At 37.0% G+C, this 17,548-nt stretch overlaps 1 protein-coding gene across 1 annotated transcript; it reads left to right on the top strand.

Moving 5' to 3' along the window:
• Nucleotides 1-2,110: 2,110 nt before the first annotated feature.
• calm1b (calmodulin 1b) lies at nt 2,111-16,816 on the top strand. The gene is made up of 6 exons (XM_051138590.1): nt 2,111-2,262; nt 7,786-7,816; nt 7,906-8,049; nt 12,818-12,924; nt 15,240-15,375; nt 15,871-16,816. Exons 1-6 carry the CDS (start codon nt 2,260-2,262, stop codon nt 15,897-15,899), a joined length of 450 nt encoding a protein of 149 aa, XP_050994547.1. The 5' UTR covers nt 2,111-2,259; the 3' UTR covers nt 15,900-16,816.
• The last annotated feature ends 732 nt before the right edge of the window (nt 16,817-17,548 follow it).

Here is a 17,548-nt window from a genome sequence, read left to right as displayed (position 1 = left end):
CGTTCTTAGATTTCAATTTCCAGGAATTGTACAGATTTCTGAATTTAATTATTTTAATCAGAAAGTCACAGTGACAGTGAGCCTGCAGAGAAAGCATATCCTCAGAGAGAAAAATGATTAATTTCCCTTCCATAGAGCTTCTGCTAATTACTAAACTAGAGGACCAGCGTCGTGCGGCCCATCTTCTCTCCCCTGCTTGACTCTGCAGAGATCGGCATAATTAATGCAGCGTTTTTAGATTGTTCTCATCTCAATCTCTGTTTTCTGTTCCCCTTAATTATTTAAAACAACCTCATCATATACTGTATCCCAGGATGGGTGTGCTGCATCTCATTTACCCAGATTCATATACAACAATATCAAATATTATAGCAGATTATTACATTATTAGAAGTGCTACTGTGTAAAATCCACCAAGAGGATGTTTTCCTCTTTTTAAGTCTTATTTTGAAGCTTTCATTCTTCATTGACCTCTGCAAAGCAGCATGAAGAGGGTGATGAAAATGCTTCCTTGATGTAAAGGAGCAACTAATGAAAGTCTGCAGTCAGCAGAAAGCAGTCAGTCTGCGTCCCTTCACAGGATCCGTGCTGCACTCTCCCTAAATCAGTCAGCGCATGCACATCAATGCACATTCAGCAATCACAGACTAGCTCACGTAGACCAAAAGCCCTATGCAGACCACTTGACGCTGTCACTAAGGCTAAGCTTCTTCATGACAGGCCTCATATAAGACACATTACACAGGTTCGTAAAAGAAACCAGTTCATCTGTGAGCTTCCACACGTAAGGACACTAGGTGTCATGTTTGACCATTTTTGTAGAACATAGGCAAGAGAGCTAACACAAGGCCATTTTTGATCAAATAACATCTTAACTAATAGAGTTTAATTACTGTAAACTAATACTTGCATCATAAAGTAAATAATAATGCGTGGGATGTTGTGAGGAAGTTACTGTCTAGTAGATAGAACATTATTACTTTTATAGAGACAAAGAGTAGGGTGCAAATAATTCTAATAATTTAATGCAACATGAGATCATGTTGAGAAGTGGCCTACAGGTTATTTGTTCATGGGTTGTACATTAGCCAATAGAAAGTGCTGAAAATTCTGTCGGTAAAACCTGATGCACTTCCTCTTTTCTTTCCAGTTTGGTACAATGTACGTTAATGTACCCAAATACTAATATAGTATAATTCAACAGCTGAAAAAAGTTTTACTATAAGCACCTTGATGGGATTTCTATTACACACCGTTGCCTGGTGCATTGCAGGTCCAGGGCGGCCAATAATGCCCCCCTCAACACTGTGTATAATATTGCAGGTCCGCGTCAACCAATCAGAAGCTCCGTAACAAACCGACGCCGTGAATTCTCAAGCGGAGGGAAATCCACGGGTATCCTTCCGCCTGGAGAAACTAGTTCCACACATCACCGAGTTCATGAAGTACCTGTTTTTTATAAAAACGCTAAGAATAGTGTTTATTAAATATTTATGTAATAATGGCATTGACTAACTAGCACTAGGTTTAGTAAAGGATGCCCAAACGTCAGAATAACTTACTAATACACACAAACATAAGCTTAAATTAGCTTTGGTGTTTATTAATAATGTAATAATGAGGTTTCAAAGACCTCCGCTGGATAAATAAATCATCTCTGACAATGAACTAAACAAAATGAGCAATTTAGTCAGTAAAAGTTATTAATATCTTTAAACGTGGAGCAGCTTTGATAGTTTTTATTTATTTGTTTTATAATACTATATACTACAGATATAGATATATGAAGATTTTACATTTTTTAAGTTTTTTTTTTTTTTTTTTTTTTTTTTTTTTTTTTTTTTTGTAGTGGGGAAATGACTGCATGTTCTCTGTATAAATGTATAAATGAACTACATTAATTATTAGGTGCCTCAAACTGGACAATTAATTAATCTATGGCACTAAATCACCAAATGAGCAGTTAATCATTGATCCATCATCTTAATGCTGAAATATTTCATGAAGACATACACTGTTTACTGCATCGGTGTGCTAGTAGTGGGCGCTTCGGTCTGCCTGCGCTTTAACGGCGCCTGTGATTGGCTGAGAGCGTAAGGCAGGGCCGCTCCGCGCGTACTGAGTCAGGAAGTGAGTGGCGGATGAATACATGTGCACTTCTCGCCGAGTCCACAGCCAGAGCCGCACCAGCGAACGGGCATCCCGGAGAGACCTGCGTTTAGTCTAGTCTGGAGATTAACACGTTTTTTCCCTACAAACATGGTATGTAATCATTTATTTCGTTTTATATGCTTTTGATGCGTTCAAACAGTCCGTTCGTATCAAACAAGCGTCGTTTATTTAGAAATAGGCTTTTGTTATAAGTGTTACGGTTTGTTGATGTCACTCCAAACGAGAGAATTTACTACTCGATTAATAAACATTACGCTTTATTTAGTCACCTGCTGTTTAGAGGTGTAGTTCAGTGATGCAACAGTCAGAAGCCTGAATCTACAACTGCGCAATTCTTACATCCTTTATCTTACATACGGGTCACACACATCAAATGATGTGGGATACATTCCATGCTATTATATCTTACAATAAGATAATTTAGATCAACATGACAGCACACTGAAGCCTGTACATGTGCTTTTTAATTAGACAGACTGGCTATGTCAATGTTTGGGTCAGTAGGTTACCATGATAAGCATATTTATGCTAATATTTGTGAAATATGATGGATAAGGCGTGATAAAGATGCTTGTAGATGTGTCTGAGATGAGGATGTGGAGGATGTGGCTCCGCCAGCGTCTGTTGCATCATCTACCTTCTTTTAAACCCCCTCTAAAGACTAAATTACACCAGCAGGGCCAGTGTTTCCCATCTAAAACCACTTTAAACACATTTATAGGCCTCACTAATGACAGGCAGTTGTGTTTTAACCAAACCACAATGTTGCGTGGACTAAAAGGGTGTGGGTTTATTATAATGGATGCCCAGTTTCCTGTATTTTGTCTGTAGTCAATGTAGCTTATGCAAATAAAAGGTGTGTCATTGTGAAATGTCTGTCATCTGGCCTTTTTTTTTTTTTTGTTGTTGTTGAATCTGAGAGGTGGCGTTCGGCATTTTGTGTGTGTGATGTAATTGTGGTGCATCCTAGTAAACCAAAACCTGTTGGAGTTTTTTTTTTTAAGCTTTCCTGTAGTGTCCCTAATTATAAGTATTAATTTTCAGTATCTCAGTTGTTTCTCTTTAGCAGTTGAAAAAAAGACTAGTAATCTCATATGTCTTGTCTACACCCGAAAAAGTTGTGTTGAAATATTTTTGACTCAGAAATTGCTAGTAAATTTAAAAAAAAAATGGCAAATGACACATTTAACTGAAAATTTAGAGTAGAAAAACTGAATCATTTTTACAATATAGATGCAGAAATCTTTCTGTTTTCAGTTTCTCATTGAATTTATCCAAGTTTTAAGATGTTATCTGAGCTATGCTGTTTGCGTTTATTTTATAGCTTTAAACTCGTGCAGTTTTGTCAGTTGTGTCCATATTTATTTCTTTTTTAAGAGAAACTTAATTGAGAGCTCCGTTAGTCTTCTAAGCTGTGAAGATCGAACTCCGAGCAAAACATTTTCCTCTGGGCTTGTGCGTATGGCTTAATGTTTCTGGACAGAGAGTAGATATAAGTTTGGTTTATTGTCGGTGGTCTGATCTTTATATTGGGTTTGTGTGTGTGTTTAACAGCATCTGGTAGGAGACAGCTGTCCTGGGTGAAGTTGTGATGTAATGTTCCCTAAAACTCGTGCTTTATGTGTTGGGACTCTTGAGGATTATGCTGTGTATACTGACCTACATTCATTTGCCTGAACATTTTTAATAAGCGTTAGGACAGCGCTTTAGACAAACACATCTCGCCACAGATGGGTGACAGTTGTGCCACTGCACAGTAAATTCAGCTGATGGGATTCGACATGCGGTTTCTGTAGCCTGTGGAGTTGATCTTTTAGTATTCAGGTGCATGATAGAATATAGAGGAACAGTTCAAATTTCACACAGTTTGGTTTACTTGGTTTTGAGGCAACTTCACTCCATTCTTTTGTGAAAATTACAGAAAGTTTTGACATAAATTGAAAATTATGAGAAATTAAATATTGAACTAAATAAAGTGTGTACGTAGTGTAGTACATAATTTAATATTAAAATATGCAGTTTATAAAGTTATAAATATATGTATGAGAACTACAGACAATTTTGACAAACTGAAAAAAATGTTTATGAAAAATTAAGCGTGATTGTCATTAAATTGTGTGTGTGTGTGTATAGTTATAAATATGCAAAAAAAAAAATACAGGCAACAATTTTAACAAACTGAAAATTTAGAGAAATGTATGAAAAAGAAATGTAATTGTTACTAAATTGTGTCAGTATATCATATATAAATTTAATATTGAAATAAACATTGTATAAAGTTATAAATATAAATTTGTAGATATAAAATTTACAAAAAACAATTTAGACATTAAAAAAATTATGAAAAACTGTTTAAAAAATGAAATGTAATAGTCACTAAATTGTGTGGGTATAAAATATTTAAAATTAATATTGAAATAAACATTGTATAAAATCAAAAATATGTATGTATAGATATAAAAATTACAAAAACAATTTCCACATTAACTGAAAATTATGAAAAATATATGAAAAAGAAATGCCGTTGTTACAAAATTGTGTGGGTGAATCACATGTAAATTTGCTATTGAAATGTTAGCATTGAACATTGTATAAAATTCTAAATGTATATATATAGATATGAAAATTACAAAAAAAAAAAAAACCTATTTTGACATTAACTGAAAATTATGGAAAATGTATGAAAAATTAAATGCAATTGTCACTAAATTGTGCAGGTATAAAATATTTAACTAATATTGAAATAAGCTATATATATATATATATATATATATGAAAATGTCAGAAAACAATTTTGACAATCTAAAAATTATGAAAAATTAAATGTAATAGTCATTGTATTGTGTGGGTATATAATATTTAAAAGCAATAATTAAAATAAACATGCAAAATTATAAATGTGTATTTATAGGTATGAAAATTACAGACAACAGTTTTAACGAACTGAAAATTATGACAAATGTATGAACATGACATGAATTGTGGCTTGAAAAGGGGAACTAGGACTTTTGTTGATCACATGTCTATGTCACAACTGATACAGTGTCCAAATATTTGCCGAATATTGGCCTGTTTGATATTATCAGTATATGACAAACAGTTTTGTTGTCCTAGTCAAAGACCATAATGACAACTGCACTGGCAACTACTAGTAAGTACTATCAATTCCACTCTTAACTGCCTATTAACTGCGTGTCTGATTGTTGAACATTTCGGGAATTGCCGGGTCTCAGAGCACCTGCTTAAATGTGCGTGCTTGTGATGTCTTTATCGACCTACAACCACTACTTTCCATTTATTGCCCATTATAAAAACGTTTCAGACAGCGGGACAGACAGTCTTCTGCGCCTCACACAGGATGGCAGGGAGTCCCAGAGCAGCTGCGCCTGTTCCTCTGCTGCAGCGTCCCATCCCCCAGGATGAGCTTTGGGACGGTGGTGATGGGGGTTGCCTGGGTACTGGGCACATGGGCATGAGCAATGAAATGAGCCATACAGCTGGCAGCAGGAAGACCCACTTATCTAACAAACTAGCACTGTTTTTTCATTACATCTGCCAGTGACTCAACTGCTAACTGGAACTATTGGATCCAGTGTGTGTGTGTGTGTGTGCATTAAAAAGGCTCTTAAGTCAGTGATCTCAGCTGCATGTTATATGTCATATCATGTGAGTATGGCTGCGTAATGCATAAAGGAAGTCGAATAATTAGTGTGATTGAAGGGATGGCTTTGTGTTCCTCCTTCTTTGGCCCATTAGCTCCATTCCTCCCCTTTATAATGTGAGTTATTTGTTTTCCTAGCAGCTCTCATCCACTTTAGCAAGCTCTTCAGACTCATACAATAAGCTTTTCTCTCCTTGCTGTTAACCAAAAGTCTGGATTGCTGGTCAGTGTCCTGTAATCTGATTCCACTGTATGAACCAGAGTGTTTTTGTTTGGATGTCACACGAAATGGGGTCCAAATTGCAGTTTCACTGCAGCTTCAAAGGTCTCTACACGATCGCAACCGAGGAATAATGGTCTTATCTAGAGAAATAATCTGTCATTTTCTAAAAAAAAAAGTAAAATGTATATACTTTTTAACCACAAAAAATCTTGCACTAGCTCACCTCACACATTATGTAATTATATATGTGTGATGTAGGCATAAAAAAAGATGCAAAAAAAAAATGAGTTTTTCACCCTACCCTACTTTTTTCAACCAAAGTACACAAATGAAGAACTAACGGTGCGTGACAATGTGATTTCAGCGTCTGTTGTGTCACTAAATAAGGACATAAATACATGAACAGTATCTGCTGAGAGTCACTTCATGAGCATTTGACCATTCAGTTTTAGGAAAACTAGCATTATATCATATACACACAAAAATGTAAAGGTAGACACTGCAACCCGTCAAAATAAGTCCGGTTTAACTTGACATTGTGCCAGATATATATTACTACTATTACTAATACTACTAAAATGAAACAAACATTATTTTTAGGGTACAATCACACAACATTTCTTCCATGTTTTAATTCCCCTTTGTTTGCCAAAAAACAAGTTTGCTTAATTTTCAGTAATTAAAAGATAAATGAAATGAATGTTTTATGCTTTCATTTGATAACCAGAACATTTTAAATACACAACAACACAGAATTTCTGAGGGTAAAAAAAACCTTTCATAAGGCTATTTTAAGAATAAATTAAGTATGCATTCAAATAATTAGACATGCTATAACATAGAATTTGATAACAATAAAACATATGGTGAGAAAAAAATAAAACATTTCATAGGGCCCTAAACATTTCTTAAACCTTTATCACGTTGATGTGAAATTGTATAAGTTTCATGATTTTAATTAATTTGACATGCTCTTTGATTAATAACATTTAATTTAACCATTAAAAAGGAGTTGAGAAAAATTAAAACAGGAAAAAATGGAATCCAAGAAAAATTAAAAATGGAAAAAAAATGGAATTTGGAAAAAAATAAAACGGAATTTGGGAAAAACTAAAATGGATATCATAGGGTCCTTATCAATGGTTCTCAATGGAACCTGAAAGTTTTAGCACTTTCTAACACTATAGTTGAATCGAGCTACGAGTTAGTTCATCAAACATTCATTAATCGACAGCAGCTTTTATATTTGGGTTGAGAGCGGAGCATTTGAGTCGCATGCAAAAAACGGGAACGGCTCTGATGGAGACTGGATATAAAACTTTCAGGTGACACACAGATTAATTCTCCGTCACTTTAAGTTACCGAAACCACAAATCAAATAACGCGGCACACATTAGACGCGCATTTGTGCGTCAGAGCGCCTCTCTCGCACTGAATGACAGCTAGTTTTCTAGTCCTGTTCCATTCACACAGCGCATGTGTTCCAAGAATGCGGTTGTGAGTCCTGAAAGTTTATGGGTGTGAGTTCGGTAATAGAATGCGGTTGTCGCACCTGTAAATAACCGTATTGTGTGTGAACGTAATTGTATTAAGGTATCCTGCTGCTGTGTGAACATGACCTTTGTGTATTGAGATGCATTACATTTTTATTTTTTTTAAAAACACTAAAACAGAAATGTTTTTTGCCTATGTCTGCTTAAATAGCATCTGTTGTCTCTTTGATTTCTAGGCCGACCAGTTAACAGAGGAGCAGATCGCAGGTGAGAGTTCATGCATGTAATCAGATGACTTTGATTTGTCTGTTTTGAAGCACACTCTGAATACAGCTTCCACCTGTTTCTTGTCTCAGAGTTCAAGGAGGCTTTCTCCTTATTCGACAAGGATGGGGACGGCACCATCACGACCAAAGAGCTGGGCACAGTTATGCGGTCGCTGGGTCAGAACCCCACGGAGGCAGAGCTGCAAGACATGATCAATGAGGTGGATGCTGATGGTGAGTGGCTTTGAAAGTAACAATGAATCACAGCTGAATGAAATTGATCACTGGTTTCCTTTCAAATACAAAATATCTTCAACTTCAAGTACAGTCCCCTTAAATGCAAAAAATGGGCTGAACTATAGTTGTTGTTGGGTCAGACTGCACAGACAAACACAATGTTTGATCAGGAAATCAGCCTACGAATGGCTTACTATCAGTTGGGTTCAGGGACACAATGCTTAACATTTAACTTTAGCTCCTGATTTTAGGGATACACTATCCACTATCCTGTTTTCTTAAACGTGGAAGTAAGCCTGTGGGCAAAATGAGCCTATCCGCTTCATTAGCTGCTATAGGGAACTAACGTGAATAGTAACGTACATTAAAACTGTTTGCACTACAAACCAGTGTGTTCATAATTAAGATAATGCATTGAAGTAATATGGTAAGACGCACCAATTTGCAATATCAAGCAGCAAAATGAGCTGTTTTGTCTAGTTAAAAATATAATATACAAATGGCCACGCCCACTCTTACTGGAGAAATAAGGTGCCTAAATGGAATTTCTAAAGCAGCATCAAGTAAAAAATGTTTAGAGGTGAAACTGTCCTGATCTCATGATGAAGAAAACCATAAGTAGTTTTGGCAAGATGTTCTATTGTATCAACAAAATTGCTTATCAATACATGTTTTATGTACACTACCAGTCAAAAGTTTTTAGACAGTAATGGTTTTTAGAAAAGAAGTCTTTTCTGCTCACCAAGCCTGCATTTATTTGATGCAAAATACAGCAAAAGCTGTAATATTGTGAAATATTTTACTATTTAAAATAACTGCTTTAAATTTGAATATTATATTATATATATTTTAATTTATGTTTATATTTTAGTATTTATTCTTGTGATGAGAGCTAAATTTTCAGCATCATTACTCTAGTTTTTAGTGTCACATGATACTTCAGAAATCATTCTAATATGCTGATTTGCTGTTCAAAAAACAATCTTTATTATTATTATTATTATTATAAATTAATACTTTTATTTAGCAAGGATGCTTTAAATTGACCAAAAGTGATGATGAAGACATTCATAATGTTACAAACGATTTCTATTTCAGATAAATGCTATTTCAGATAAACTTTTCCTCACCAAATCGAAGTCATGTGGTGCAACCAGCCTGCAGAGACACGCAGGGAAAAACATGCAGAGAGGACAACTGCGGACCATGACTATGTGACTAAGCCTATAAATCTCCTAAAATATCAGATAATTTGACCTGTTAGTTTAGTTTAGGTTAAAAAATATCATGTGGTGCAACTCCACAAAACCTTCTAATGTATGAATTTATGATATATGAAAGAATTTTTACATTGAAACTAAACTTTTTTGTTTATAATTAAATTTAAAAATAAAAGGAGAAATTTCAGTGAGAAATTCACATGATGGTTACACCACATGACATTAGTTCATTAAATCTAGATTAGAGTCAGTCGACTAAAAGTTTCCTTGAAAATGTTTTTAAGTCCTGACGTGTTTTAAACTCTTATTTTTCGTTTTCCTTATGATGCACGTTTTTGTTTTGTCACTTAACCAGTTGTCTCTGTATATTAAACTAGCATAGCAAGTTTTGTGAAAAATGACACCGTTCACCTTTATTTTGAAGACGCTGTTGAAAAGGCAAGCTTTCAGTTGTTTTTCCCACGCCTGTTATTGAACTAAGTACAGCCTGTCTGTGAAACCATTTAATCTCATCCACTCGCCGCTGTGACATAACAGCGTCCGATGGTGTGACGATCCACTCGCTCAGCACTCTCTCAGCAAAGAGTGACACCAGAAAACTCTCCAATCAGCCACCTGTCACAGATGTCTCAGACAGACAGCTGAGATGGTGTGGGAGGATCGGGAGGTCGCACGTCTCCTGAAGCCCGTCAGATTGCCAGCCGTTCTGTTGGTCGTCTTCGATCAGCGAATCAATAGGCCTTTGGGATGCCGCCTGCCTCCCTCCTGCCGTGACGTGATCTAGGTCAGACGGCAATAATGTGAGTAGTGGAAAATAAAAGTAATTGCATAATCCACTCTATGCATTCGTCATTTCGTTCCCACACACTTATCGAAACACCGTTGCCGGGAAACCGCGGAAGAACTTATTTTGAGAATCGACACTGGAAGTGACCTGGAAATGGCTGATTTCAGCACAGTTGTGCGTTGCTGAGTGGTCCTTCTAGTAATGAATTGTGTTTCCCTCAGGTACCTGTGAAAGACTGTGCTAATATGACTCAAGCGATCAAAGGTCTTACATTTTTATCCGCCATGCTAAGAATGTGGCTCGTTATTCATTCAGGAGTTTCACTCTCAGGTTGTCTTGCTATTTTACGCCACACACTATTAAATCACCATCTGCTCCAAGCCACAGGGCTGTAGCTTTCAATCCAGAGTCAGAGCTCAATGTCCGTTTAAGGCTGGCTAATCCTAGACCAGTGGCTCCACACATCCAGTCGGTAATCCAGTCTGGTCTTTATTACCGCACGCTTGACCTATTTCAGACCTCGGCGAGTGTTAAACGTGGTTTAGCTCTTTTATGGTCAGCTGCGGCTAGTCCGTGCCAGCTGTAGGGATCTAGCCGTGTTTCTTCACAGTCACCCTCTCTGCTTTTTTTATTTGCCACGGTCCCTCGAGGACTATCATCCCCTGCTAATCCAGAGTGAGTCACATGGTTTTTGATCTCTCTTAGCGAATCCCCACCACTCTGTACACTGATCCTTTAGATGGCTCATTGGTAAACTCTGAGTGACCACAGCGTGTCCCGGGAGTGACTGAGGTTTATGTTAGGAGAGCTTCCCTGGTGAATGACCCTGAGATGGGGTGGAGGAGTCATCACCCAAAATATAATAAAAGTCTTTAACTACAATTTTAGTAGACTTTAGACTAGATTTACTAACGCTGTGGAAAAATGGTGATTAAAAAGGTGCCTTGTTGCATAGGCATTTGTAGGAGTTTCCAATTCACGTGCAGAAAATATGGGAGGAGAGTATTTAAATACATTGTTGCCAAGTCCATGGTTTTGCTGCAGAATTGGACTACGGGTTGAACCTTATTTCTAAACACGGTTACAACTGAGGTGTAAGTTTTGGCCTGCTGTAATGCGATTTTTAATAGAAATTTATCCCCAGAATGTGATTGGACCAATTGCGTCCACTTTCAGGACAAAAATGTACAGATAATCTACTCACCCCCTTGCCATCCAAGATGTTCATATCTTTCTTTCTTCACTCGTAAAGAAATTATTTTAATAAAAACATTTCAGCATTTTTCTCCATATAATGGACTGGTATGGTGCTCCGAGTTTGAACGTACAAAATACAGTTTACATGCGGCTTCAAATGATCCCGAATGTGGTTGTAAATGATCCCAGCTGAGGAAGAAGGGTGCAGACCCCTTTTTAGTTAGAAAACTCTGGGGTTGCATTTCAGTGTAAACTGACTAAAACGGACACTTTTTAAAAGATTCACTCTGTTTGTCCTTGACGTTCGTGTAGACAATAGCGTCATACTCATTATGAATGGTCATGTGACATACGTTTTCGGTTGTGTGGACGGAGATCGTTTCTGAAACGCACTGAAAACCCCAGTGTAGATGAAAATGGTTTCATTTTAAAATGCTTAAACTTTTAAAATGCATAACTTTTGCTATGGTTATGCCTTTCAAAACCAAAAGGCAGCAAAAGACTTTTGAAAACTACGGCGTGGCTGCCCACATTTGCTCTTCATATACTTGATGAACATGTAAACAATGACGTCATGTGACATACGTTTTCGATTGTGTAGTGTAGATAGAGATGGTTTCTGAAATGCACCAGTGTAGATAAGGACCGTTTTCATTTTAAAACAAAAACTAGTCAGTGTAGACAAGACCTAAGAATTGTGTTAGTCAATTGAATGGTATTTGAGCTATTATTTAATACCCACAAAAATGCATATATTAACCCATTTTGTGGTTGACGTGGCTGTGATTTGCACTGCTCTTGGTAGATAATATACCTGTACAAGAGTTTTACACCGGTCTGTTGTTGTGGGGACATTTCCACAAAGCGAAACGTGATTGGTTGCTTAACTTGTCAGTCCTATGGTATCTTGGGTGGTGCTTGGATATTCAAAGAAGCCAAGGTTCCCAGACCTTCTGCCATCTGTGTGAAGGTCTGGCTACTGTTTACTAAGGTTGGGAATTATTGTGAAATAAACTTTAAGCAATAACAATAAAATTAAGCAGTTTTCCTGACAAAAGGTCAAACAGACTTGTTTATTCATTGTAGAAATGATCTGACTGCTTCTGTTTATTAATTTGCGCATTGTCAGTAGATCAATATCAGAACTTTCCACTCCCGTCTGCACTTTCATGGAATTTTTGTCTCTGGATTTTGCCCTGTTTTGTAAATCCAGCCATTTATCTTCAATATGGATACCTTTTCTGCCTGAGAGTTGAAAACAAAATGGGTAATAGTGAGATAAAATGTAAAAAATAAGAAGTCAAAATGAAACTTGTAATTATTAGAAAAAAACCCATAAGACCGATTTGAGAAATGAAGTCACAATACTGAGAAATGGTCAAGTTTATGAGGAACAAATTTATTTAAAGTAGAAGTAAAGTTGCAGCTGTGACATATAAAGTCATAATTAACTTTATTTTGTTCATCTGAGGCAGAAATGGCTTATTTGAGAGTATCTGAGGTGAACATTGCTGTCTATACTTCTGTTTTCAAAAAAATCTCACTTCCCATTTTTTTTCAGGAAATGGAACCATAGACTTCCCAGAGTTCCTGACAATGATGGCCAGGAAAATGAAGGACACAGACAGCGAGGAAGAGATTCGTGAGGCTTTTCGGGTATTTGACAAGGTATGTTTGAGCTTTAACTACTTCACTTGGCTGTTTATTAAAGGGGACATCACAAGTTGGTATTCTTGGATTCTTTATGGTGTTCATGAAATGTCTGCAACATACTTTGGTTAAAATTCCTCAATGGTCGACCCTTTTTACTAGGGCTGGGTTTTGACACAAATTTAACGATTCGATTAGATTCTTATTCACAAGCTTGCGATTGAATTTGATTACCAATTTGATTAAATAACTCTCCTCAAATTTCCTTCAAGGAAAAAAAAAAAAATCTCTCAACTAATGCTGTAAAATATATAAGAGAGTCAGCTGGTACTGGATTATAATATTGAAGGTTAAAATTGACTGATTTGTGCTATACAACTGCTTAAATCACACGTTTTTATAATAAAGTTACAATTAGTTTTTTTTTCCTTACATATAAACATTTAAATAGAAGTTTACATATAAACATCGTAACTTGGATGGATTTATTCAAACATAAATTATAATGAATATGTTATATGGTGCATATATTTAGCAAAATGCTTCTCTCTACAGTTTATTTTTCTGGCTGACTAACGAGTTTATGATCATATGCTTTCAGAGGTAAATGTGATGTTACATTAATTGTTTACAAGCTGTTATACTGACGTCTTTGCGCAGCTGAAACACTAATTGAGCGATTACAAGAGACAGGATACGGATTAAATTGTACTTTTTTTTTTTTTTTTTTTTTTTTTTTTTTTTTTTTGAAAGGTACTTTAAATTTGAATGGAATTTGAACACTGGCAGCAGCAGCCTTTTTATTCCTTCTGTGGTGAATTCTAATGCTTCTCACCAGATTTCACAGCACTGCGCAGTAACGGTGTCTGTTAAAGCTGTTCTGAGCTCGGACAAGTTTGTTTGCGTTGCGGTCAGAGCTGATAAACGGTCTGTGCTGCGCATCTCAAACGAGCAGCGGGAATTTGTTACGCTTTCCGTATGCCGTTTGATGTTTCTTATGTGAAACAGAAATGGCAGCGCTTATGAGTTGATCAATGCAGTGGTCGCGCCAGTGCGACCGCTCACAAAATGTAGTCAGAAAAATATTTACAGTCTGGAAGGAGATGGATCAGTTCACATGTGCTACGCACTGATGCGTCTGTTGACGCCCCGTGTGAACGCTTCTCATTTACTTTGAATGGAGTGACGTCAAGCGTTGCCGAAATGAATTATGGGTCCATTGCGTCGCGTTACTGATGTTGCTCGTGACAGAAGTTAAAAAAATTTCCATTCACACAGGACGTCAGCGTTAACGCTTCACGGAGGGCGTGTCTGAAGCTTTGCACTGATTGGCCAGCATCTGCACTAGTATATTTGCATAAGGCGATCTGATTAGCTGACACCTGCGTTGGCGCTTGAAAAGTTGAAAAATGTTTAACTTCTGTCGCAAGCAACGCCAGTGACGGGACGCAACGGAACCATAATTCAGTTCGGCAACGCTTGACATCACTCAAAGGAAATGAGAAGCGTTAATGCTGACACGGGGCTGCCATTCACAGTGCCACTCCACATTAAACAGCGCCAAAACAGCATTTATAGATAGAATACTACAATACAGTGGACAGAATTTGAAATCTGAGACTTTTTCATATTGGATGTTCCATCCATTAACTGAAAACAGGCTTGATCGATATTGTTTCATAAAAATGAGAATTATTAAAATCCAGATATCAATTTTTTTTTTTTTTTTTTTTTTTTACCCAGCCCTACTTTTTACCTTGTCAAAAACAGCTCTGTTCAAGAGTGACCCATTCGTAGCATGTTTATTTTAAATGTTAATGAGTTACTGCTCACCCCGCTCCTCTCTTGTTTTCTGGTTTTTGGTGGGATGTTATCATCAAAAACAAAACGAATCCACTGCATCCTGAAAAAAAAGTGAAAACTCATATGCTCACTTTTACATCCAACTACAAAACACCTGCATTGCTTACAAGACATTGTTGCTACAACTGCTCGAGCACAGAGAAAATGTCCGACAACTGGCTGAGGGTGGGAATATGCTAATATGGGATAGTTCATCAGCGGTCATGGGCGGGGCCTGAGCAGTATGACATCATACTGTTCAGAAAATCAAAATGGCTTGATAATTGAAACCATTTAGGTTTTTTGAAGATGAAAAAAAAAAAAAGGATTGAATAGATTTTTATGATTGAAGGTGGTTGTGTCCACATGCATACAATATGTAAAATTGCATTTTGCATCCGATGTCTCCTTTCAAGCCAAAATTGGCTCAAACTTCAAGGTCAGAGATTTTTCTGCTCTTTTTGTGGCTCACGTTCAGTTTGTCTCTTCAGGATGGCAATGGCTACATCAGTGCTGCAGAGTTGCGTCACGTCATGACAAACCTGGGTGAGAAGCTGACAGACGAAGAGGTGGATGAGATGATCAGAGAAGCCGACATAGATGGAGATGGCCAGGTGAACTATGAAGGTAAGTTGCCTAGCTCTAAAAGCCCACTGTATTTCCTCCATTTTTTTTTTTTTTTTTTTTTGATTTTATTTTTTGTTCAAAGGCACTACTTTCTATTCATTTAATGACAATCGGTCAAGAAGACTCTTGAATCAGTCTGAAACTCATGATTCATCAGTTTGAATCATTCTTAATGATTCATTCACTCAGTTCAGAGTGACCACAGTGTCCTTTAGTGTAAGTTATCTGTATCAACAACGGCTCACATTTCCCAAAATGTTTTTGTACAGAGCACATGCGTAAGTGGCCTTTTTGTTTTGCTGAAAACAGAGCCTCTTGATTAGACTTATATGAAGGCTACTCGGAAATGGGATGTTAATTACCGTGTGAATTCTGCCTTCAACTCTTGATTAAAAAATTAATAAACCATTGAACAATTTAGCAGCTGGCTGCACAGCGTGGCGTTCGGCCAAAAGCAACCGCCTAATCTCATTTTCTCTCCGTCTCTCTTCTCAGAATTTGTACAGATGATGACCGCAAAGTGAAGCCGACTCCTCCTGCCGTGCCCTCTTAGAAGAGAAGAAAAAAATCAGTCAAATGTTTTACTTACCTCTTGGGAAAAAAAATGTTTATTTATTCATAATGTTTCTGTTTAAAAATAATTGAATGTTAAAATAAAGTATCCTTCTGTCCACACAGAAAATAATGGAAAAAGTCAAATATCTGCATGAAATGGTTAGTGATCCTGTCCCCAAAGATCAGTCTAGTATCAATTATTCGAGAAAAATAACCTGTAACTACCTTCAAACTGAAGAAAAACAGCATTTGGTGAACTCCTTAAGTTCCATCTGCTCTTGATAATGTTTGGGCTGGCCATCCTCCTTTTGTTCTCTCGTTTTTTTCTGTTCTTCATGCATGCAGCTTGAGCCCGGAGCTCATTCTCCAGCCAATCAGAGCGTGCTGAGTCCACTGAAGTGTTGTATTGTGGGGTTTTGTAATTTAAGAGGAACCACAAGTAGAGAGCAAGCTTGTAAATTCAAGTTTCCAGTGGAATGGGGCTTTAATGTATTGTGGGGGATTAAAAAAAGTAAAAATCAAAAACAAGAAAAAAAAAATCAAAAATGACAAAAAGTAGAAAATGTTTGGCATGATTTTGTTTATGTTTTTTTTTGTTTGTTTGTTTGTTTGTTTCCTTTTTTTGTCAATTTTTTTTTTGTTTGTTTTAATGACTTTCTTTTCCTGGACGGCCGTCTCGCACCAGGGTGGAGATGATTGAGGGATGTTGTAGGTGTTTGGAGGAGTGTGGCTGAGCCTTCACTTTTCTGTCCTCTGTTTCGGTGAATTCTCCCCTGCGCCGCTTCTGCTGCGGGAGTTTGCACTCCACTCTTCAGTTTGCATTCATTCCAAGTTGTACATGCTACTGTTTTAATATTTTCTTCGAATAAAGTGACCATGTACTTTACGACTACCGCCGTTGCTCTGTTATTCCTCATCAAACCACTGTGTCTGTTAAGTGAGGTAAGCTCATCTCATCCATCCTGATGGAGCTCAGAAAGATCAGTGACAGCACTAGACCACCTGTGTTCCATCTAAATTACAGCTTCCTGTTGAGACGATGCCATCTGACAGTTAATAACCCACTCAAATGGCTTCCCCGGAAGTTTTCTCCTTTTCTCAAGTGCCGTTTTACGCTTTAGATATGTATGCATATACAGACAGGATTTTCTTCATAACTGACCTGCACAAAGCAGAACTTGCCGCCCAAGCAAGACGCAGCAGATATTCTCACTCACCTGGCCCGTACATTTTGACATCCGAGCTGCTCCAGGGGTTAAATTAGGTGTATCAATATTTCACGTGAAATGAGGCAGCACTGGTGCCATAGCAGTAAGAGGAGAGCAGGATTTACTGCCCTCCCCCTCAACAACACTGAGACCAAAACACTATCCCATTACACAAAACAATGCAGAAATCCGGCTCCGGCATGTTCACACCACAACTTTCTTGCTTAAGCGCTTTTGTAAAACAGTATTGTATTTCAAAATCTAGAGCTTTACTACATCTCAAACTAGCTTTTCTGTGATACATATTTTGCTAAGAAAAAGATGACAAGCACAAGATGACTTGAACAACTAAATTTGGAAATAATCTTTCTATAATAATTTAAATATAGCATTTATTGTTTATTATAGCA

Source organism: Labeo rohita, chromosome 20, assembly GCF_022985175.1.
Source record: "Labeo rohita strain BAU-BD-2019 chromosome 20, IGBB_LRoh.1.0, whole genome shotgun sequence".
In the NCBI taxonomy this organism is placed as follows: domain Eukaryota; kingdom Metazoa; phylum Chordata; class Actinopteri; order Cypriniformes; family Cyprinidae; genus Labeo; species Labeo rohita.
This window is presented reverse-complemented; position numbering and strand designations above follow the sequence as displayed.

Excerpts from the sequence above, each read along its gene's own strand:
- calm1b (XM_051138590.1), top strand. Across the intron at positions 12,925-15,239 it reads CTTTTCGGGTATTTGACAAG|GATGGCAATGGCTACATCAG; the intron begins GTATGTTTGAGC and ends TTGTCTCTTCAG. Across the intron at positions 15,376-15,870 it reads TGGCCAGGTGAACTATGAAG|AATTTGTACAGATGATGACC; the intron begins GTAAGTTGCCTA and ends CTCTCTTCTCAG.